Consider the following 23,132-nt stretch of genomic DNA (forward strand, 5'->3'; position numbering starts at 1 on the left):
ATAAATAAGAATTTGACCCATTGTAGATGACAGGGTGGCAGGGATCGCACTTAACGCGAGCCTTTCTAGGAATAAACAAGACTGTAGCACATTTACTGAGATTCTACTTTTTGTCAGAAATAAAGTGTTGACCATTAGATACATGAAGTGCAGATTTCCAACACTGAAAGGTATTTTTCTAGGAAGTTGGGTGAACACAATATACTCTTTAGAAGTGCCTAGTGCCTTTTAATGTTTAGAATGTTCACCCTTTTCTGCAAGATAGAATAATTTCAGAATTTCTTATGTTAGCTAGAGAACTGTTCTAGTAACCGTCGGACTGTCAAATTCTTAGCATTTTTTTAAATTCAGGAAAATTACTTCATCTAGTTGTTTGTTAACTGAATGAAGTGAGATTAAGAAAACAGCATAGGTGATAGAGAAAATTCAGGCTTAAAAATCTATCCCAAGACTTAAAGTTTGAACAAGTTTGAACCTATTTGAATTTTTATTTCAAAATGTTAGCCAGGATTGGGGGCAGGGGGGAGGGACTGGAATAGCTTTAGTGTTATCTTTATCATAATAAAAGTAAAATTCCTATTCATTGTACAAAATTTAGAGGAAAAAACTCCAGAGAACTGGAAGAAAAATCGAGAAGAAAATCAAGATCACCTGTAACCTCTTCATCCTGAGATAACCCCAGTAACATTTATGAACTCTACTTTCTCTATGCATATATATGTGCCTAAATAATATATTTTTTTCATAGAGTTGCACATAATTTCTAAAAATTAAAAATGTGATCAAATTAATTTCCTCCATTATTTTCTTTCTGAGGAGCCTTAGCTATCAAAATAACATTATATTTGTAGGGTTCTTTTTAAAGGAAATAATATTAATTCCTTTTTCTAATGAAAGTTTTGAATGGACAATGTTAGTACATAAACATTTAAAACCGAAGAATTGAGAATTTCCTCTGATCTCATTATTCTAACATGCACATAGTAATCATTTAGTATATTTCCTTGCATTTTTACTCCTCTACATACATGTGAAATAATTTTTACTTTGCTTAGATTTTCCTAAGGAAAAAACATCAATAGATAAGTAGTTTTGATAGAACTTTTTAACCTAAAGCAACAAAATAGCATTAGAAATAAAAACAAAGATTCAATGTTAATGGATAAATACTTTAGATGACATTTTTGTGTTACCTAAAACAACAAAACAACATTAAAAAACCATCCCTCAAATTAACAGACTAGAATTTTAAAACACTTTTTTGACATTTAATATCATAAGTGAATTTTGGATTTTCTTAGATATTTGTTTCTAGTGTTGACTGTTTCTTACCCGTTTTGACAAGATTTCCCACAAAGCAAAAAAGGTGCTAATGTGCATTATTTATCAGTTGTAACTGCCTATTGTATTTGAACATTTTAACCAATTTTTATGAGAATTTTCTGTGGATCTATGAAGCTGTTGATTTACCACCTGTATTTAACTTCTAGTGTAGTGGGAAAATTGTATTTCAAAACAAAGTGGTATTTTCACTTGTCAAATAATAGAGTTTCTAATTGGACACTTTTACTTATTTAAGACAAGTTACCATGTATCTATGAAGCTGTTGATTTACCTTATATATTTAGCTTAATTTCTAGGGTGGTGGGAAAATTGTCTTTTGAAACAAAGTGGAATTTCACTTGTTAAATAATAACTGGACTTTCTAGTTGGACATTTTGCCTATTTTAAATGACAATTTGCTATAGCTCTATGAACCTGCTGATTTACCACATTCATTTGACTTAACTTTTAGTATGGTAGGAAAAATTTATTTCTAAGTAAAGTAAAATTTTCAGTTGCCAAATATTAATTGGACTTAGTACTTGACCATTTTATCCATTTGTTATAAGAGTTTTGCCATAAATCTGAAAACTGTTGATTTACCTCTTATATTTAGCTTTAATTCTAGTGGAAAAATTGTATTTCTAAGCAAAGTGGAATTTTCTCTTCTCTCAGTTACTGAAAATTAGCAAGGGACGGCAACAGAGAAAACTGATGAGAGAGAAAGGTAACACATACCCAGTTTCTAGCACTGGTTTTAACTGATTAAAAAAACCATACTCCAGAGAAAATGATGAAACAGTGAAGAAACTCTGACGTGTTAAAAAATTCACAAATATTCAGAACGTCTGGAGTCGTAGTAAGTGCAGTATTTATGGGTCACATTTTCTCCAAAATAATCAGCTACTTTGTTTCTTTTTCTTTTTTACTAACTGTCCACACTTACTCTGATTCCTTTTCTTAAAACTTACCCTTACTTCAGTTCTAAGCATCAAAGTCTAAATTTTGCTGTTTATCTTATTTCCTACTCTTGGTGTGAAAAAGGACTCTAGGTGAAGAGATGATATGGGTTTCTGTGTCCATTAGAGATTCTTTTAGTCCAGAGCTTCACAGAAATATTAACACAATTTTTTTTTCTCACGATCCTTTTCAACCTCTCCAGCAGAGACGGAGAGACAGACATGACAGAAAGATAGACAGACAGATGGACAGACAGATGGACAGAGAGACAGACACGTGCGTGCACACACATGCATAACATGAGACTTTGTGTAAACTTCAGGATCCAGTTCTCCAGTTTGCTATCTCCCTGATCTCTAGAAGTATTAAGTCAAAAGCAACAATGCAAAACATTAAAAAGTGGTTCTAAAGATCAACAAGTCTTTTCAAATGACTATTTTTCCTTCTGGGCTTTTCAGGTTGTTAGAATCAGATAGTCTCAGTGCTCTTAAAGTTATTTCACATTAACTGCTTCCAAGCAAAATTCTCTCTAAGCAAAATTCTGGTGTCTTCAATTTTTTAAACAATGTAACTATAGTAAAGACAGTATTGAATAAAAAACAATTTCCACAGTCTGACACTAGAACAAACATTTCCATTGATGTTCCTTCCCTTCTAATCTTTGTTCTGTGTGCATATATATTTTTACATGACTGTAATTTTAATACATGTAGTTTTTTTACACTTTGTTTTGAAAGATAAGTGAATCTTGCTTTCTGTGAAGCATTTGTCAAGGCTTTAGGATGCTCTTGTGTATGAGATGCTGTGTTGACTAGCAGGATTGCTTTGTGATCCTGAGGCAGGCTGCACCAGCACCCGCCAGGTGTGTGGGTTACAGGCTTTAGGTCAGGAAGTGGTCCTTGCTGAAGGATCACAAGACCTGGGTCTTCTCTGCTTCAACATTTTTATGAATAACTTGGATGTAGATCTAAGATGGTTGCTTTAAAATCCATGGATGACTTGGAAAAGGGACAACTGTTACAAATAGATGACAGAATTTAGAGTTAACAGTGTTTAAGTAGGCTGCAGTGCCAATTTAAAAGATATTTTATAGCAGTAAATGCATCATTATTCATTGATGTGTAAGGAAAGAGGTGACTCTATATGGTGGCAATTTCTGAGGAAAAAGACAGTTAATATGAACCAGCAGCATGATATGACTGTAAAAAAAAAAAACAAATTTAGACTCCGGTAATAGTAGTGTCCATATGTCACAAAAAATTAATAGTACCCTGCTCTAATTAACCACATCTGTAGTATTGTGTTCATTTCTGGCTGTCATATTTAAAGAGAGATATTGACAAATTAGACAACTTCCAGAACAGTCCATGGGGATGGTGAGGGGTCTGGCAAACCTGTCATAGGAGGTATCCTCAAAGGGTCTGGAAATATTTAGCTTGAAGGCTAAAAGTAGACATAAACTCTCTTCTGTTTGCTTCAGAAAGCTTCACTGGGTGAAAGGTAGAGATGGATTTTAACTTGAGACATTTCTAACTGTGCAGCTCAGCAAGGAAATCAACTTTATACCTTTACTTGGTCTATTCTTTTAAAGTATCAGGATATTCACCTTTATTGCAATGACTTTAATTTGAAGGCCATGATAACATTTTAGTGTAGGACAGCAAAGATACTTGTGATGGAAACATTTTATTTTTTTCTGATAAACTGTCCAAAAAGAATAGTCCTGTGTGTTTGTTGCAGGTTGATTTTCTTACAACTTGAAAATAGCTCACAAGAGGACAGTTTTAACACATTCTTTCCTCCCTTCTCATTCCGTTTCAAACATGAGAATCTGAGAAGTAAAGTTTTTTTTTTTCCCCTGCAAAGTATCCTGGCGTTATCTTGCTTCCTAGAGTTGTTCCTTTCCTGGGATTTCTTGCTCGCCGAGAACAGGCTTCTCAGGCAGAGTGGCTGCAGATACTGGGGGCACCCTGGGTTCAGGAGGAGCAGACCCCCTCAGCTGCTGGTCCAGGACAGCTCAGTCCTAGGCTGCTGGAGCCTCTTACCCACAGGGGGAATGTGAGCTATTCGCCCTTCTCCAGTACCTGCCCCCCGCCCCCACTTCTATGTCCTTGTAATCCTTAGCGTTACAATTTTTAGTTTTTCAATAGAAGATAAAACCTTTCAATCAAAAGTAACTGCTGACCGTGTACTCTTTTAACTTCTGTTCACTTCAAGTTAGGCTGGTTTCTGACTGCCTCAGTGGCACGGTCTTAGTGTCTGAAACGTGTGTTGGGGCAGATTTTTCTTTCCTCTCTCCATCTGCCTATTGATTGTTTGTTTTGATTACCGTCTCTAACTTTGAAAATGTGATTGCTCAAAATTAATTTGTGGAGTATGCACACAGAACCCCACTTCTAAGAAGTGATAACCCGTAACACATCTGACTCCACAGAAACTATTTTTATGCCTCTGACCCTTAGAAACTAAGGGGACTCTGATGAGAGATGTGAAGAAAGAAGACAATATTCTTCAATTATCTTTTTAAACCAACTTTTTCCTGCTTCATCTCCCCATATGCAGAACTTCCTCCTCCACTCATTGTTAGCTCAGAAATATGGTCATTCTAACTCTGACTGTGTGAGGTGTATTTTTAATGTTGAGCAAGTTTCTCCTCTGCTTATTTTCTCTATCTTTCATAAAAGTGTCATGCACTTTTGTGGGATTGTAATAAAGTACCGGGCTACTTGTGATGGCTGGGTTCCCAGTTGTTGAAGATGCCACAGGCATTCCTGAGCTGAGCTCATATTTCCGAGAGAGAAATGCTCAAAGATGAGCTTCTGGCTTGTCAACGATCGCTCACCTGATCTGCAGGCGGCTACTTGCAATTCCTTGAATGCAATACTTGCTCCTGTTTCTGGGTTTGAGAAGTAAATAACTCCCAATGTTTAAATTTTAAACTTCAGAAAGTTAATCTTAGGGAGTAAATAGGTAGCCTTGAAGTACGAGTTACTGGCATGCTTATTAATTGTATTCTTGAAAAAATCAACATGTTAGTAAAGCTCAAGTGTAGTTTTCTTCTTGGGTCACTATGGTAGAATTTTTGTTTTTTTGTATCCTCATCTAAGAATTCTTATGTAATAGTGGTTTAAATGTGTTTTATCACTTAAAAAGCACTCATCTTTAGCACATCTCATTTTCTACCTAATTGCCTCAGACTAATCAGATTTTTAGAAATAGCTTTTTGGCATTCTGGACCACGGGTATCGCCACGGCATATGTTGTGACATGGAAGGTAGACTTCTTTTCTAACAAATGAAGCCGTTCATTTCAAAAATGTTTAGGAGTTAGGCAACTCCGGTGTAAATTCTTTCCCATTCTTTTGCTTTTCATTCATTCATCTGGTCACCACTTTGATTATTATGGAGATTTGGAGTTCACTGTGAATTTGAAAGAAGAGACCACAGTTAATTTTCCTATAGCAGTTAAAGTGAAATATTTTAGTTCCTGATTTCTTTTGCAACAGGCATAGAAGTAAAGTTGATCTTTTTTCCTAGGATGTTTCACATGTAAAGAAGAGCGTGGTGTATTCATATGTGTATGTGTACAAACATGTTTGTGTATGCGTAGATTATGGGAAGATGTAAAGACTATTAAGACTAAATACCCTCGGCAGTGGCATTGGAGGGACGACAATAGATAATGTGAGAGAGAGCTTTTATTTTTTACACCCTCCTGGTTACACTATTTGAATGTATTACAGTGAAAATGTATGGGTTTTATAATAAAATTAATGACAGTTTCAAGTTAATACCCATTATTACATGATTATTATGTATTTTATCTTGAACAGAATATTTTCCTGCAGTTTTCCTTCCCTAACCCAGAAGAGAAAATAATGAGCCCTAAGGATTTTTTTTTGTCTTAACAAATTGGTGTTTCTTGCTGTGCAGTAAAAATGACACTGATTTTTCTCTCCTATGAAATAGTTAATCAATGTAGCACCTTTAACATTTTATTTTCTATAGTTATATGGAGTTGATTCCGATCGAAGGCAACTGCTGCGGAAGTGGAAGCAGAACAGGTTACTGCATGTGCATATCAAAATTTTCAGTGTGCTTTATTTTTTATCTAGCCGTTTTACTTCTAGGAATTTAGCTTACAAATATACTCATTTAAATGATGAAAGGTAAAAGTATAAGGATATATGTTATAATATTAATTGTGACAGTGAAAAGCTGGAAAAAAAATAGTGGTCATCTTACTAACTAATATTTCTTTTACTCATTTATTTTTTGAGTATTGACTGGTTTTGAGTCTCCGTGTTAGATGCTGGTAAAAACACTGTCCCAGCTGTAGGGAACTTCTACGCTTGTGGTTTGACAAAGATTAATCAATTAATCACACATATGAATGTGCCCTTAATAAGTGCTACAAACACTACTAGAATTTCTAAGTCAGGGATTTGGCCAGACCGGAGGATTAAGGAAGGCTTTTCTGCAAAGGTACTTGGATCCGAAGGATGAGTAACTATTAGTGAGGTGAAGAGGAAAGGTATATTTGAGGTAAAAGGAAGAGCTTTATAGAGGGCCTGGGGCAGGATGCCCTGGCAAATAGAGGGTGCTGGAAAGAGTCCAGTGAGGTTGGAGCCGAGAGAGAAGAGGGAGCACAATGTGAAAGGAGGCTAGATAGGAGGTCAGGGAGCAAATTTTGCAGGACCTGTTAGACTGCCTGAAAGAGTGTAATCTTCATCCTAAAACCTACGGGAAGTCTTTGGAGGGGTTTAAGCAGGACAAGATCAGATTTGCATTTCAAAAAGAGCACTTTGACTGCTTTGTGATGGAAGGATTGGAAGGGTCTGAACAGACTGCTGCAGCAGTGCCAAGGCTACTCTAGTACCCCGGAACAGAGGTGGTGACTTCCTGGGCTGGGGTCGCAATGGGGAGATGAAGCTCAGAGGGACAGTTTGAGGGGTAAACAGCAACAGGAGTGGGTCATGGATTGAATTTGGGGTGCAGGAGGAGATGTCAAGGATGATTTCTAGCTTTCCGTCATATTCATGGGGGTGACCGTTGGTGCCGTTCTCGGGATGCCGGAGGAGGACCAGACTTTATGGGAAGATCAGGAGTCCTCGTTTGGACAGGCTGAGTACGTACGAGGTGATGATAAATTATGATTGACCCACACAGTATAAAGCAAAGCATTCTTAAAATGTGATACCATATAAACATGTTCAAGATGCATGCTAAGGGAAAAAAGCGTGATCACATGTAAAGAAGAGCGTGGTGTATGTGTGTTCATATGTGTATGTGTACAAACATGTTTGTGTGCATAGAATACGGGAAGATGCAGACTATTAAGACTGAATACCCTCGGCGGTGGCATTGGAGGGACGACAATAGATAATGTGAGAGGGAGCTTTTATATTGTACACTCTTCTGGGGTACAATATATTTGAATGTATTACAGTGAAAATGTATGGCTTCTATAATAAAGAAAATTAATGACAGTTTCAAGTTAATACCCATTATTACATGATTATTATGTATTTTATCTGGAACAGAATTTTTTCTGCAGTTTTCCTTCCCTAACCCGGTAGCTCTTACTGCTTTGCCTTTTAATCCTTCCCCACTAGATTAAACTATTCTGCTAGATTTCACAGTCTCTGTACTATTTTGTATTCTACCTTTCACTAATTTTATTAATTTCAAAACAGTCCAACATTTTGCAGATGAAGACATTAAATTGTAATGGTGCATATAACTTCTACTTATATTATGTATCCTATTTTTTAAGGGTCCCACTGGTGCTCCTTATTCACCTAGTATTTCTGAGATAGAATACAGAGAGTACTGTTTCCAGGCAGTGAAAACCCAGTACATCCTTTAGTTGGGCTATTTGAGCAAAGGAGTAAAACTACAAAGACAAATAGATAACCTTCCCTTTTCCATGAACTATTTTTATTAAACCCATACTTCTTTTATTGGACATTTAATTTTTCCTCCAATTTTGATATGTATAATACAAAGTTGAATCTTCTGCCCATACAGTTTTTGCTTTTGTTACATGATTTCCTCAGAATAAATACCTAAGAGTTTCTGAGAGCCAGAGAGTACAAATATCAGTACAACTTGCTTCTTATTACATCTGGTTTTCCTCAAAAGGGTTAAACTGCAGCTCTTAACCAGTATGCCTGCCTTGGCCAGTGCTGGGAAAGAAGACTTGCTAAGATGTCACCTTCTCAGCCCCCTGGGAGGCCATGTGGAGTTTGGGGTGGTTGGAGCCTCTGGTGAGCAGCCTTTAGCCTTTACTTCACTCTGCCATAGAAATATCATTTTTCATTTATCTCATGACCGTGAAGAAAAAAAAAAGAGTGCTGTATTCTATAATGCCAACCGTAGTGACAGTGTTTTTTTCATTTGAACATCTATTTTCTAAAAAAATTACATTTAAAGAAATCTAAAATTTCCTTCATATTAATTGAAGATTCAGTATAATAATAGCTCTATTTTTTGAGAACATCAGTATGTGGTAAGCACTCTTCTAAGGGTTTTAAGTGCATTATCTCATTTAATATTCACAGTGTCTCTATGAAGTGGGCAACATTCTGTCACTACCAAATGAGGAGACTGAGGTACAGAGACATTGAGTAACTTGCCCAGTGGACAAAAGCTTGGATTTTGAACCCCAGTAGCCTGCCTCCAGAAACTCCGATTTAAATACCACCTACTCCAATTTTTATTTCACTCTCAAGTGTAAAATCTTACCTAACTTGTGGTAAAATTATAAAATTATAATAATTTTAACATAAATAATTATTTATGTTCTACCCTGCCAGGCTCTTTTGTTTTAATGAAGTTTAGAGACTTCTTATTCTGGCATTCATGGTCATGGTTTAAAGTCTTGCTGTTACACTTCTCTCAAGAATATCTTTCCCTGACTCCCTTCCAGGTTGGGCTGGACAGTCCTCCTCAGTAAAGCCATTTTTTTTTTACCATGGGTTCCAACTAACCTTTTAGCTTTCCTCTTTTTAACAATTGTGTGTTTGTGTGTGTGTGTGTGTGTGTGTGTGTGTGTGTGTGTGTATGTGTGTACATAATACATAGGACTAATTTCCATGGGTGTTGCCTCATTGCTAGCTACTTCTAATCTGGCAGTTAGAGGAAACTTATCTTTTTCTAGAAAGAAAAAGAAGTTGAAGAGAACCTACTAGTAATAATAATAATATTGACCTACTAGTAATAATAATAACACCTCAGATTACATTAGAAATACATAGTTTACAAATTGCTTTCCCATGTAACCATTTGAGGGTAGCATTGGTGAGCAGATGACAGTGACTTGCAGGCAGCCAAAAAAATGTAGAAGGCAAAGGAGCAACATAATGACATGGAGGGTGGTGAGAAGGGAAGAGATGTAGAGGACATGAGTCTTCTGTCCGGTTTATGAAAACAAAGTCTGTGTCCCCTTTGAGTAAGGTAGGAAAAGAGACAGATGAAACAGTGGACAGAGAAAGGCAACAGTTTAGTTCTAAGTTGAATGTGTTAATCAGATTAAATTTTATTTGGCATGTCCTGCTGTTTACTTGGACAGTGATGTCAGACTAAGTTATTATTTATTATTTCTATCTCTTGACATTCCGATTAGCTCATCAGTGATCAGTCACTATTCACAGCTCTTCAACTGCTTTTATTAAATAGCAACCCCCTCCTCCCCGAATCAGCAAATTATTCAGATTTGGGAAAGAGTAATGTCTCTTCAGAGAGTGTTTGCCCCAGGCCAGATGACATGTCGTCATGCTGCTACAAGACTCTGGATGAATCATGGAATCTTAAGACAAACTTTAAGTATTGAATGGTTTCTAGGGAATTTAAGGGCATGCCAGCCACCATTGAATTAACTCAGGCTTTGACGATTTTTGAGAGGAAGCACTGAGGAACTGGTTAAATTGTATACCTTGCTATGCTAGCTAATTCTATGAATGTCGTCTTAATTTGGGCTCTGTAAACACAAGGTGCTGTTATTCTTTGCTTTTGTGGTTATGAATTAGAGCAAAACTCACATCCAGGTACAACTGTAGATAGATTATCACGAGCCCAGTGAGCACAGTGGATTTCCTTTCAAGATTTCTGAGGATGGTCCATTATCTTTGGAAAGAGTCCAAGAACCAGTCTATACAGGTTGACGTGTCTTTTTTTCACACACTAGATTTAATCTTGAAAAGTTATGTATAGAATAAATATTTTTAAAATTGAGTCAATTTTCCCATCCTAAGGAACTTTGTTCTCATATAAAAAATTCTAATGAAAATCAAACTTTAAAATACTAGCTTTTTCCAGTGAGTATTCTGCATTTGTCACTGTACAGATTACTACACATTGTACAGATTACATTGTACAGATTTTCTATACAAGAAGTTAGTTGAGTGGATCCATGATCTTGGGCACACAAACAGTTATATCCATGTTTTTTAGATTTCTTCCTCAAGATGTGGGGCTTGAATGTTTAAGCAGACACATTATCTGTGGTGTTACGTTGTGCCTTTATTGACATTGTCTGGTGAGTGGAGCCATAAAAAGTTGTCTTTTTATCTAGATTCATTCGACTGTGGTCTTCTGTGGTCAAGTAGGACTTTAGTAGGATGGATCAGTATGAAATTTAAATAAATGGATATACTCAAAGCATTGCCAACCTTAAAACAGAGCTATATATGTGGGATGTGTTTAAACTATTTTGCCCTGCTTAGTTTTTAACAATTGAGGCACCAATCAGATTTGACTTTTGAATATTGAAATTTGTCTGTAGAAGCCAACTAGACCACCCTTATATCAGATCTAGAAAGTATGAGCAATGATATGGTGGTTCTTTGGTAAGGGCGTGCAGTAGCATTAGATCTTATGCTGGGTTAGTGAGGTTCTAAAAGCCAGAGTGTAAGACATAAAATTCTGTAGACTTAAATTATTCTAGTAAATCCTTTAAATCACCCATGAAGTACAGTACATACAGTTTTGTGTTTATAACTCTGAACAATAATTCTTATGCTCAACATAGTCTGAGAACCACTGGGCTAGAATAAAGGAACAAAAGGGGTGCTGTCTGGACACTCAGACCATTCTTTCTTTATGGAAGCTCCTCAGTCCGTGGTAAAGTGGAGAATTCTAAAGAATGCCTACTTGCCTGCAGGATTTACTCCATTCTGCTGTAGCATCAAGCCTCTGTAATCTTCAGACACGTGAATAGGGTGGTTTGGTTTTATAAGGATTGAACTAGACAATCTACATGAAATCACCTTTTTCAGGACCAGGCAATGTAGTGGATTTAAATGTAAATATTACTTGTCAGGTTTGCATATATACATTATTCTTTGAAAAGTTATGGAGAAGAATTTGGCTACCTGCTTCCTGTCTTTCTAGGTTGGGATTTCCCACTGTCCAGCAGAGACTTACATATTCTTGCAGAAAGGCTGCACCAGTGGGTCTGTTGGAGGTAGGAGTGGGTGAGGTTTTCTGTCATAAGGTCTGCCCTACATTTGACACACGTGATGTGATTCAGTTGAATATCCCATATACCTTGGGTTCTGGAGGTCTTCTGTTGGTCTTCTGGAGTTCATATTTGTGTATGAGAATCACCTGATGAAACTGTATAACGCACCTATCTAGATTGTCCATTGTGGAGTCATGAATATGTGTTTTAAGTTTTTTATTATGTTTTTTTGGGGGTTTGTGAATATGTGTTTTCAGAGAACTGCCTGAGTGATTCTTACATATATAATCAGAATGTTGTCTTTGGAATCCAGCATTTAGGAGAAACCTGGAGGATGGGGTATTTTGCTGTAAGAGACCAGGAACATTTTTGATCCTATGTTAGCTTAAATTATTTAGGAAATGACTACTGTATTTTCCAGCTAGAATTTAAAAGCATATAATTTCAGTTCTCAAGTGAATCAACCATTTATTAGGTGAATCATCAATAAGACTGGTATTTTAATAGACATAAAAGTAGTATATTTAAGTTTACTTTTAAAAATTGATTACCAACCAAGTCATTTATTTGCTTGGGGTGGTAGGGCCTTTGATTTCCACTCCCAGGTATCACTGAAATGATCCTGAGGCTTTATTTGCTTGTTTATTTGTTTTTAATAACTTGGGTTCTGAATTATATTTTTTCACATTTTGGAAGGGGACTTAGTATTTCTCATAATTTAGTTTAAGTTTAGAATTTTACTCAAAATTCAGTTTGAAAAGGAAATAAGCATTTCATCTCTGATTCACTAGGGTGAGTAGCCCTTTCAACATTAAGTTTCATGTATCCCAACAAATGTTTCTGTCTTCACCTGTCCTTACTTTCTGACTCATGAAGTATTTACTTGTATATGCTTGGGCCCACTCATTGTAGTTTTTCTGGGATTGTGTCTCATCAGCTGTGCTCCTTTTCTTTATATTTAGTCTCTTTCTCTCTTCTTATGCCTTTTCCTTGGCTTATAAACCAAATCTGTTTCCCCACACTAAAATAACCAACCTTTCTCTCCACTTGCTACTCATCAGTCTGCCATATCATTTTATCTCTTTGTGTCACAATTCTGGCCAATGTTCTTGAAAGATTAACTGTACTTCTTGCATCTACATCTTGACCTTTTGCTGTCTGACATATACTCTTATCACTTTATTGGAACTTCACTTTCAAGGAGTCACAGAAACTTCTCACTTTTCACATCTAACAATCTTTTCTAAGCTCTCATTCTCTTTGACCTTTTTTGCAGTAAGTGAAGATGTTGATCACACTCTCTCTTTTGACATCACTTCCACTGACATATATATGAGATATATATATATATATATGACATATGTATATATATATGAGACACTTTAGGCTCTGTTGTCCAACACTTCTGACTGCCATGTCTCTTATTTCTCTGCTTTGGCTATTTAAATGTATTTATTAACATGTTTTCCTGTCTTTGTTGTTCCACCCACTTTTGTGTTTTCCTTCTTGCTATATTTCAGCTCCAAGACCCAGGAAAAAACTATGTGGTATACTCTGGAGAATTTCTGGATTGAGGTGAACCCAAAGGGAGCATACCTGAAGTGGCTAGAGGAAGGGAGAATGAGATGGAGACCCAGTGTTGTAGTTAGGGAAATGGTACCCAGATAATACGCCTGGAAGGTGAAGGATCAAAAATGGGAGAGTAAGCAGTAAGATTAGTAGTTTGTGTGATGGTCAAGAATATGAATGTGTATCTTCTCCAGATCATTTTGTACCTGAGAGTCTAATGCATGCTCCCCGAAAGCATGATCTCTTTAAGGAAATGGACTGGGGCTTTGGCTTCCACAATCATTTCTCTGGGTATGAACTTCAAATCTGCATCTGAAGCCTGCCTTAGATTCTCTTATGAACCAGAGCTATATTTCCATCTTCCTTTTAGATGGTTTCATGTGGATATCCAGCTGGTACCCCAAATGTAATGTATCTAATATTAAATTTATCATCTTTCTTCTGGAATGGACTCTTTTGGGGGTTCCTAATATATCACTGTTCTGTGTCATTCTGGATCAGAAATTCAAAGCCATTGTTGATTATTTTTTTAGCCCACATGCAGTAATTAGAAAAGTATTGTCAGTATTGTCTTGTAGCTGGCCCAACTTTTACTTTTCTTTTGCTTCAACCCCTGATTTATGGGCTGAATGATACCCTATACTCCAGAGATAGCCCCCTATTTAGTATCTCCTAACCCTAGTTCTGTTCCTTGCTGCCAGTGTAATGTTTCCAAAACTCAACTGTGAATTTAAAAGACACTGAACTTATCACATTCCTAGCTGGGGAAAATTGCTTCCCCTCTGTGTTATTGTAGCATTATATCTTCTACCATTGGGTGTATATGTTTAATTATTATAAATACACTATTTTATATTTTACATATATCTTTTTCTGTACATGAATTATCAATCCCTAAGATTGTAAGCTCCTTAGAGGGCAGGAACTGTGTCCTGTTTACCTTATATCCCCATATATTCCTTGTATTGACATGCAACAAATATTTATTGAATGTAATTAAACAGGCTAGCTTGGCTGGAAGGAATCTGAACTGATCCCAGTTAATGTAGTAGGTGATCTGCGATAGTCATTTAATTTGACATTAATTTCGTTTTTTGTGCATTTGTTTTATTCTGAAAAGCTTTATTATTAAGCTGTGCTGATGGCATAAATGGAACAGTTAACTGGAAGACCAAACAGGCCAACAATTTTATTATCAGCAGAAAAATGACTGCTGGGAAGAAAGATGGTGAGTTTAGGTTGTAACTCTAACTCCCTTTGGGGGAGTCAATTAAATGTTCGCTTCCAGTATTCCTTTTGCTTTTTCAGTTGTGTGTGTGGATTTTTTGATAAGTCAATCTGAAAAAAAATCAAATTTTGTTTTCCTAATCTTCTAAAACTTCTGATCTTCCATGTTCTTAATTCATTATTTTCCAGGTGTTTTTCTTTGCTGTAGTTTTGCCTCTTTTTTTAACTAAAAAATAATTCTCGTTTTTAACCTGTCGTTGCCCTTATCCAGTCACTAGCTTGCCACTTAAAAAAATTGTCCCAGTGTGGTTATTATAACAATTTGCTTGTAATATTGAAAAACATTAAGAAGTACATTTAACATAAATCATTTAAAAACAGTTTTTACATAACCTTAGGAAGATGGTCATAAAATATTTTGGCTAATTGTGGATGATTTTTTGAATGATTTTTGTTGCAAAACCAAATTGATATGTTTTGCTATTAGATAATTAATGGCACTCATTTTCAATTGAAAGATGACCTGACCCTTGAATGATTGATTGTCCTTCTAAATTTTTCTTCCCTATCTTTAATGTGTCCATTAGCAATGTGTCAGGACCCTTGAAATAATGCATTTCATCAGGCAGAAAAAAACTTAATAACCGAAAGATTAGTTGTTTTAAAAATATCAATTATCATCATGAACTTTCACTTAATATTTCTGGATTATTTGTCTTTACAATCCCTCTTAACTGCCCCATCCCCAACGTACACAATTTTGGCTGTATGTGGTCATGAGCATTAGCAGAATAGTAACCTAATTTCTATAACTTTGAGGTAACCAAAGTGTCCATAAAAATAATAGCAGTTGAAAAATATTTTTGAAAGAACAGTAATTTGATGTGCTAAAATGGCTTCATTGCCAGATAAAACTTTCTAGGTCCCTTCTAGGAGTGATTCCTTGCTTACCTCATTTTCTTCATACATTCCTGAGTTGGAGTCACTAAATTTTTTCCAGCTAGCACCAAATTATTCGTCAGCTGGAATCTTCTGCTCCCAGATCTGTTTCACAATAGGATCAAGACCGACATCCCTTCTACTCTGCTGTCTTTGAAACAAACCCACAAACATCATTGCATTTTTAAGGAATTTTCATCACTAATATTTTTAAGAAAATGAAGTTTTATAACAATGACTTCCCAAGAAAAGAACACAAAAATTTTTGACGCACTTGTTCTAGGCTCTAAGCCCATCATTCTGTAGTCCTTTCTCAAGGTTCCTCAGATATTCTTACGAGTTCCTTCAGGAGAATCACCCCTGCCTACCTCATCTGGCTGGTTCTTTAATCAGGCTGAGGGCTTTCAGCTTCTTTGGCACATCCACTCTTCCTGTTTTCTAATCTTTCTGGTTATGGCCCCAGATGGCCCTCAGAGTTACCATCTGCAATGTACTTCTGTTCTGTCATCTCCCAAGGATTTGGGACCTGCCCTGATTCCTGCAGCCTCACATAAGATCACTAAAGACTCTTCCTCTGGACGTCACACCATTTTGCACTAAACTGCAGCCATTCTTTCCCTTTTCTTCGGTCTTCTCCTTACCTTTAGTTCCTAGACCTCTGTCCTCTTTGAGCACGTCCCTCCATTTCCTATTTGGTTTTCCATAAAGGTTCTCTCTAACCAGTGGTTAAGCCCAGTGGAGTCATCTACTATGGTGCTGTTCTTAGTGAAATGCACAGCTCCAAGTCTTTAACAGCTTTCTCTAGGCTCTCCAAGAGACACTTGTCTCTCCCTAGTTCAGATTCCCACTGGACCTCAAAGTGATTTTCTCCTTGGATCCTGAGCAATACATATAGCTCTCAAAATAGAAATGATCAGTAATACATCTTGAATCTACTGAGGTAATCATTTCAGGTTACCATGTTCTCTTGTTGCCTCAGTTTCTCTTGAACTCATCCTTTGGCTTCTTTTCCCTGCCTGGTCTCCTCATCCAATTTAAATCCTATCATTATAGTTCTGCATTATTAAAATATCTCATACAGAGTGATACATTTCATCAACTGTATGAAGAGAATTGTTTCTAGTGGCTTATATAGCAAGGCCATTTAAAATGCTATCTTAGATATTAAATGTTTTTTGAAATATTCTTGGCCATGAATCTCAGTCTTCTCTTTTCAATAATTTCAAAAGAGCACAAAATATTTTAAGAGCATTTCTATAGTAAAATAACTTCAGCGGTTGTATTTTTTGTGTAACTTTCTTTTAAAATAATATTCTAGTTTTTAACTTTAGCAGTGAGATGGTGTCTCTTCTAGAAATGGTATTTTGAGGAATTTTGAATCTTTCAGATCAACTACATTTGGCATCATTCTACCTCAACATGCGTTAAGTGATTGCAAAAATCATAAAGAGCAGGCTAAATATGCATTCCCTTCTCTTTTTACTCAGGTAAAAGTAGAAGAACTTAAAATTTACCCCTGGAATAATTTAAATAGAAAAAGAATAAGCTTTCATATTATTTATTTATATACTTCACTTAGATAAACATCCTCAAATTCTCCTTTCTTACTTAAGACAACTCATGTTCTAAAATGGGTCAGCCTTAGGTCTACTGATAAGCTTTCATTGTTTTTTTTTTTTTTTTTCTGAGAAACAAAGAGAAAGTATAAATGATTGTGACCAGATTTCCTAATTATTTTCAACTTCAATTCTCTTCTGCCGTCTCAAAGGAGGCTTTTTCTTAGCTTACTGATGGTCAAGGGACTGCATAGATCGAAGACAGAAATGTCTCTCTAGATGATTTCCTTTCCTCTGTTGTTGGAGGTGAGCAGGAAGTGCCCATAGGGCTGAAAATATGTATTCTTCTTGGCCTCTGAAAGGTGGCAAAGTCAGGAGGAAGGATCATAGAGTTCCAGGACTTCAAAAAGACTATCTACCAGAGCTGTGAGTTTCTTCTCCTAGACTCTGGCTATGAAGGCTGAAATATCTCCTTCTAAGCTTTGGGTTTGTTTCGTTCTTTAAAGAAACTTCAGGTTGGTTTCTTTCTTGACATCATGATTGTTAACTCACTTCTTCCAGTTGTGTAGTATAATTAAGATAACCTCATGAAATAATAAGATTATCTAGTCAAGCTCTGGTTCATGGTAAAACAAGAGAGATAATTAAGAAAGTTATGGAGTTATGCAACATAATGTGTTTACTATAGTGGATTATAATAAAATAATGGACAACCATCAAATACATAACCTCAATCAACAAAATACATGACTATCCTCGCTTAAAGTCCTAGCTCTTCCACTTGCTAGTCCTGTAGGTTCACTTAGTCTCTCTTGGTTCAATTTTGTTATCTATAAAACAAAGGACTGAACCCTCCAGGAAAACAAATGCATGCCAACTTGGATTGGTATTATCTGTCAGGAATCCTGAGTTGAGTAGATTGCTGAGGCCATATCCAAGCAGGAAGTAATGCAATGATCTGTCTCTTAGAGAAACTTACTTGGCATGCCCCGACAGGATGGCATCTAAAGCCGTTTTCAATTGCAGAGTTCTGTGAGACCAATTGATTACCAATAGACAATGGTTTGCAACCACTTTCCAACTGACATTTAAGAAAAAAACAAAACAAAACAAACACGTGATCATTCTATGGAAAATCACGATATTTACCTTCACTTTAGAAAAATGGTTTTAGTAAGTGGCTTTAGTTGGGGGGGGAATCTCATGAAGAAGCCTTTCTGCTTTTTGTAGAAAAAGATCCAAGTAGTGGCTTTTCTTTTACCTCATGTAAAGAAAAGTGGTCCTATCTCTTAGAGGAATGAAGTTTTAAAAGGCAATTTAATGCTTTCCCTGGGATGAATTCTACAGCCCTGGTGTGGACTGTCTGTGACTGAAATAAAAACAATAGCTGACCTTGCTAAATGAATGGCCCTCAGTACTTTGATGTTGAGTAAACTCGAGGGTGAAGGGCAGACTGCTGAGAAAAGCTTTTGATTCTAAGCCAAGATTTATAAACCTGAATTGATAAAAAGGTAAATCTTAATGAGGAAAAAAAAATCCAACACAGGTTCTATACCTGGCTGGATATTGATGTCTCAAAATATTTTTCTATAGCCATTATCTGGTTTAGTAATTAAATTTCAATTAGACTACAGAAGTAACACATTGAAAAATAAATTAGGAAGGAAACCATAAATATATCAGGCTCTGAAAACCCTGAAATGGGTTCTCTTGATGCAGAGGTAGCAAATGGGATTTATCTCTTGTAATCAATTCTGATGAATCGGTAGCAGATTCTTGGAGTGTTCTATATGCAGAGGCTCCGAGACTCATAATGAGTTTTTAGCTGTTAAAACTATAAAAGAAAAGACAAGTCTTATTTTTCCTGTCAGTACTAACAATTTTTAATGATCAGAGATAATCACATAGTAAAATACATTTTCAGCAATTGTATTTTTTGTGTAACTTTCTTTTTAATAATAGTTCAGTTCTTAACTTTAGCAGAGGGATGATGTCTCTTCTGTAAGTAGGATGTTAAGGAGTGGGGATATCTAGTTGCTTAGGCCAAAGTTTGTTTTAAAAGCTGTACCAGGTAAGTGGCTATTCAGTATTATCTTTATATCTTAAACATATTTAAAAGTCTACTTCATCATTCTTATCCAAAATTTTTTTTCAGATAATACTTATTAAGGCAGTACTATGAACATTTGGGAAATACACACTATCTTATTTAAGTAATTTGCACTCATTTCAAGCACCGTTGTCACATTTCCCAATGCGTAGCTTACGTCTTAAAACTCTGAACATGAGAGGCAAATTAACAAAATTGAAATGCTTTTAGAAATAGGCTTCAATTTCTTATTAATGAATTACTTATTTTAGTGTGTTTATTCTTAGGCTGATATAGCTATTGCTGAGAGTAGTAGATCTCTTAATCCATAGATCTCTTTGTTTAAATTATGCAGTATATTTCCCATACATGAAATATGTTAGAAATTGTTTTACACAACACATTAAATCTATTCATTTTGATTTGACAATCCATATAGCATATGGGTTAAATTAATAAGACTTTCCATGGTACACTTATTTATTTCTGAATGTGTTTCATACACAGCTTATGCTGCCATCTCCTCAAGTAACGGCTGTCTCCCAGTTATAGTAAGATCATCGTTTCAGAAGTACACTGTGTCAACTAGGAATCAGAAAATATGATACAAGAGGGTCTCTGGGTAGCCATAATAGATGTGGCAAATGTAGGCTTCTGTTCTTCACATCTAGCAGAGCCTTGCATGCATTGAGACAGGCACAGATTTGTTCTTACTTTAACACGCCAGTCCACCTCATTTGGTAGTCTCATTTCTAAACCTGAAGCAGATTAATAGCAGCAAATTAGAAGGGAAAGAGAAGCTGTTAGAGGAAACATACTGATAGCGATGAGAAATGACAGCTGACAACTTATCTACAGATGAGAAAACAGAAAATCTATAAAACACACAACCTTAAAAAGCATTAGCAGACGGCAACCCGCTAGCGCTACTGTGATCGGTAAAAGACAAGGTGACCAAACAGTCCATAAGGGCTTCGCTGTATAATAGAGCAGGGTGCAATAATTGGTGTGCCAAATGATGAACTTAAACCATCATGAAAAAGGACCGACCGCTGAGTACTTTAGAAAACTAAGCTCTCTGAAATGTTTCCTTCCTTGGGCTTCCTAGTAAATTAAGATTTTACTGTATACTCTTAAATCTCAAAATTTAGAAAATGATGATATTAGTAGATCTTTTAAAGTGATTAATTTGTTGATAAAGCATCTATGAGAGAGAGATACACATTATAGGTACCTACTAAAGGTCACCTTGACGTGAATACCGACAATACTTTATGACTTAAAGATTTCAGAGGAGGAAGGCTTTAAGATATAAGTCTAGCTGAGACTTGCAGGGTCTCACACTCAGCAACCAGTGTATCTTTATAGTCATGTACTTGTTCTTGCTGATGCAGAAAAAGGGCTGGTAAGTGTTCTCTGGACTTTTTTGTAGAGAGTGGACTGTATGTGCCTGTGCACGTCTGTATGCCATTAAAAATAATCATTGTAGTAATTGTGATGTGATATGCTATAGACTCATTAGCAATGCACCACCACAATCCTTTCAAAATTTGATGTTTACTAAATACATCCAGATTTGTTTTTGTTTTTAAGTAATTATAAATAAGCATACAAATGCACACCCTCATATTTTCATCTCCCATAGGGAGGAGACTTCAAATGGACTATTAATAAAGGAAGATAGGATGCTATTTAGCTAGCATGAGGTCCGATTTTATTGCACTGCCATCACCGTCTGTTACTTGGTTCTTGGCTCTCTGCTGTCACATAATGTACATCGTTGAAATGGTCTGCAGTTTTTATGCCTTATGACTAAAACATGGAGAGAACAGTTTTGCGAAAAGATTTTGGTAGCGTGGTAACAAGGAGCATTGGAGCTGCATTTAGGGAGGGTGAAATATTATCCTTGCCACTTGCCCACATACCCTTTTGCTCTTCTCAACTCAGATATATAATTTTTCCTTAAAAATTCTGTTATTTATGACTACCTGTCTTCAGTTTTTAATCTTTGCAAATCTAGCTACCCTTGTTGTTTGAAGATGATGTCTTTGACCCCCTGTGGGTCGGACTTTTTGGTTTAATTGTTTTGCCCATTAATGGTGATGGATTTTCACGGATTTAGCCACACACTGGTTTCCAGTTTCGTTTGTATCCAGTGGCATGCATTTGCAGAGGTAATGGATTTGCAGCCGTAGACGATTGCAGAGCCATGTGATGCACAGAGCTGCCAGACAATGTGACCTCAGCTTGATTAGCATGGTGAGGTACACATGTATATTTCAGAGACTGTTTCAGAGATATGTATTTCAGAGATTTTTAGAGTGTTTAAATTTGATTTTCAAGACTTGCTTTTAGAGAAAGCAATATGCTTCAAGCTTACTGTTTGTGAGTACTACTTAGACACATGTGAGTGCAACACTGTGTTCACTGTGTAGTATCAGCCTTTGTTGGTGTTAGTGCAAACTTATTAGTATTATTTATATAACTCATGTTTAGAACAAGAGCCTATAACTTTGAATTCTCTGGCATTTGTTGTTTTCAAAAGGAAGCTAGGTGGAAATACTGCCCAAATAGCCGCTGTTGAAGAACTATTTGTTTTCCAAGTAACAAATGGGAAAGGTAAGGCAAAGGGTACTTCTCTAAAATGTTGTGTGGGTGCTTATGATTTAAACTGATGCTGCAGAAAGGAAATATTATTTTCACAAACAAAACATATTGGCTTAGTCATTTTCCATTTCTAGATGATGAATGTGTCATACATCTGTATCATGTTTTTCTTAAAGTGAATAGCATACTATACTTAAAGTGAAGCAGGCTTTACTGTGGAGTTGCCAAGGTAACTGACCAGCAAGTATGCAGTTCAGCAGATTGCAGAAAGGCAATTGAGTACACATGAATAAAGAAATGTGCATGTCATCTTAAAGCCCAGGAGGGCCATGGTAGATTGTGGTTTGGCTCTGTAGATAGTAGAAATGTTTTCTTTATAAAAACAGAAAGTGAGATGTTCTATGCTAGTCCTTGAAGTGAGGTGATAAGCAGTGACACGTACCCTTTTTTGGTTCCATATCAGGCCCTGCTATGGGCCGTATAGAAAATAAAATCATTTCAATATTATTTAATATGAACAACCTTTCTTTTTGATTTATAAGCTAGCTGTTACTACCTTATGGTAGCAAAAACGAAGGGAGACCGTTAGTAATTTATAATGTAAATAGAGGATAACCCAGAAACTGCTACACACATATGAGAATTAATTTAAGTTACAAAACTGAAATTGAAGCTAAGTATTATATATATTTAGTCCTCAAACATGAGAGCTCTGTTTCCCTCTCCAGTGCTTTGTACTAGAATGTATTCATCCATTCAGTAGGCATTTATGAAATTATTCACATATGCCAAACACCTTTTAGGTGCCAAGGAAATAACATAAGTAAATAAAGTTTAGCGCTGGACTTCAAGATGTTTTTAATAAACCCTAGAAAGAGTAAATTATATAAGCTCCGAAGAGTTTCCTTTACATTATTCAAAATATTCCTGTGCTTTGGTTGTAGGGTTGTGATCTAGAATTTAAACATGATTATGTATAGAATGAGACAACTTCTCAGCAGGAGTTCACAGTGCTCCATAATTTGATCTTCTTCCCAATTTTCCTCCCCCTACCTTAAATACATCCCAGTGTCAAGCATCACTGGCTTAATTCCCTTTCTTGAAAGGGCTCGACAGGATCCCATGATTGTATCTTGCATGTATTTCACCAGTGAAATTGCCCATCTCTGCATTTCAGAATCCTGCTAGTACTTTAAAAGCCTTGTTGAATTCTACTTCTTTTTCCAGATCTTTCCAGCCTCCATTGCTTCTCCCCATCTCTGCAGGTACTGCCAGAGCAGTTTGTATCCCTGGGATCATACCTAGTTAGGTAGGCGTTGGTCTCCCAAACCAGATGGTGAACTCATGAAAGACAGGGATTGGGTCTCCTTCATCTTCACATTCTCCACAGCACCTAGCGT

The 23,132-nt window shown here is 36.2% G+C and overlaps 1 protein-coding gene across 6 annotated transcripts in view; it reads left to right on the forward strand.

Annotated features, from left to right (window-relative positions):
* The window catches only part of SGCE (sarcoglycan epsilon), a 64,690-nt gene that overhangs the window by 1,443 nt on the left and 40,115 nt on the right, over window positions 1–23,132 (forward strand). For 4 of the 6 annotated variants that reach the window (XM_032483986.1, XM_032483984.1, XM_032483983.1 and 1 more), the window contains exon 2: window positions 14,435–14,542. The exons of the other annotated variants lie outside the window; for them this stretch is intronic. In XM_032483986.1, coding sequence (XP_032339877.1) covers window positions 14,435–14,542 — 108 coding nt within the window. The remainder of the gene's footprint in view (window positions 1–14,434; window positions 14,543–23,132) is intronic. 6 annotated transcript variants of the gene reach the window in all.

Source organism: Camelus ferus, chromosome 7 (genome assembly GCF_009834535.1).
Source record: "Camelus ferus isolate YT-003-E chromosome 7, BCGSAC_Cfer_1.0, whole genome shotgun sequence".
Lineage (NCBI taxonomy): Eukaryota > Metazoa > Chordata > Mammalia > Artiodactyla > Camelidae > Camelus > Camelus ferus.